The sequence below is a fragment of the Gavialis gangeticus genome, unplaced genomic scaffold (assembly GCF_001723915.1).
Source record: "Gavialis gangeticus isolate Ggan-Ray unplaced genomic scaffold, GavGan_comp1, whole genome shotgun sequence".
Classification (NCBI taxonomy): domain Eukaryota; kingdom Metazoa; phylum Chordata; order Crocodylia; family Gavialidae; genus Gavialis; species Gavialis gangeticus.
Genome location: NW_017729013.1, coordinates 576,182 through 577,767, shown reverse-complemented (window position 1 = coordinate 577,767; position 1,586 = coordinate 576,182). Strand labels below are relative to the sequence as shown.

General features: G+C 47.8%; 1 protein-coding gene across 2 annotated transcripts in view; it reads right to left on the bottom strand.

Moving 5' to 3' along the window:
* PHKG1 (phosphorylase kinase catalytic subunit gamma 1) overlaps nt 1–1,586 on the bottom strand; it is an 18,647-nt gene that overhangs the window by 7,929 nt on the left and 9,132 nt on the right. For both annotated transcript variants that reach the window (XM_019511353.1, XM_019511354.1), the window contains exon 5: nt 786–851. In XM_019511353.1, coding sequence (XP_019366898.1) covers nt 786–851 — 66 coding nt within the window. The remainder of the gene's footprint in view (nt 1–785; nt 852–1,586) is intronic.

Below are 1,586 nucleotides of genomic sequence, written 5' to 3'. Positions count from 1 at the left end.
AATTTGTGGTGTCAATGCCACGCTTCTTAATGTTTGCCTTCAGGGTGTCCTTGAAGCATTTCCTCTGGCCCTCATGTGCTTTGTCCTCGGCTGAGTTGGGAGTAGAGCAGTTGTTTTGGTAAGCATACATCAGACATGTGCACACGACGTCTTGTCCACTGCAACTGATGCTGAACAGTCAATGGTTCCATACTAGCGGTGTCAGCATTGATGAGGACACTGACATTTGTGCAACAATCCTCACACTTTATGCCAAGGATCTTCTCGAGGTAGAGGTGGTGATGGCATTCCAGGCTTTTCAGGTGGTCCTTGTAGGTCACCCAAGCTTTACAACCATAGAGAAGAGTGACCTTTGACCTTACCACCATAGGTGACCCTACCAGGAGTACCAGACTCCCGATGGTGTTGCTCTTAGGGTTCTTGGTACATGCAAGCCTCTCCATCTCATCAAGATGGCAGTCCATGGAGAGGCTGACAGAGTTTCTAAGTATCAAACTTTGCCCTATAACACCAGCTGAATAGATGCCAGCTATTCTTGTGTTTCACTGAAGGTAAGCATAGAGCAAAAGGTGCCATAAATTGCATCACTTGCTCTCCCTACTGAGCTGCCAATGGAGAGCAGCATTTTTAGGCAACTGGAAGGTGAAAGCTGATTTGTGAGAAACTGCTACTGACGGAGCCATCTCTTTTCAGGGGGAGTTTGCTACCAAGGAGGTAAAAGCTGCCTCTTTGACCAGACAGAAGCAAGAACAATCACTAAGCTGTTCGATTCATTCTCCACTTACCTAGTTTCCTTCTCACTTAAGGTGACTTTCTCTGTGAGGTAATCGAAGAGCTCCCCTCTCTTCATTCTACGTTTAAGAAGAAAAGATACATGGCTGAGTCATAGCCTGGCCACAGATGGCGTACAATGGCACCAAAACCTTTCAGAAACAATGGGTAAAACAGAACGCACACTTCAGCAACTGGGCTTAACTGAGAGCAATTCTAGATGGGCACTTCAGTGGGGGTTTCCTATGTATAAAGTCCAGCTGGTTTAGCTCAAGTACTGCAATTCTTTGGGTAGAGTCTACAGGGCACAAGGAAATGACTGACAGAGATACCTGAACTAGACCAGAATGAGCTGCCTTAAGGACCATAAAAAGTACAGCCATGATACCGTGGCACTTTGCCCAGCTTCTCAGGGCTAAATACCCAAGGGTGTCTCTACACAGCAGTGCCCTTTGTACGCAGACTAGGCCTAAGCACCAGAGCAAACCCTTTTCACAGTCCACTTGGTTAATTTCTAAAGGGCTGGGTAAAATAATCAGCTGACTGACTGATGAGAAATCAGTGTTACACCAGCTGTGGACACTTGTGTGGCTGCAGGCAGAGCCGAGTGTATAAATAGACTCCTGGGAGCTATGACAGACTTCAGCAAAGGTTACGGGGAAACCTGAGCAAGCCCACTTGCTGCTGCAGAGAGGAGGGAGGGCTGCTTGACAAATGACGGCCACTGGGACAGGTGCAACCATCCCTCTGAGAGCTGGAGAAGCTACTGCTGCAGTAGGGGAGGTAACGTGTAGGGTCAACACTGAGTACTGGCA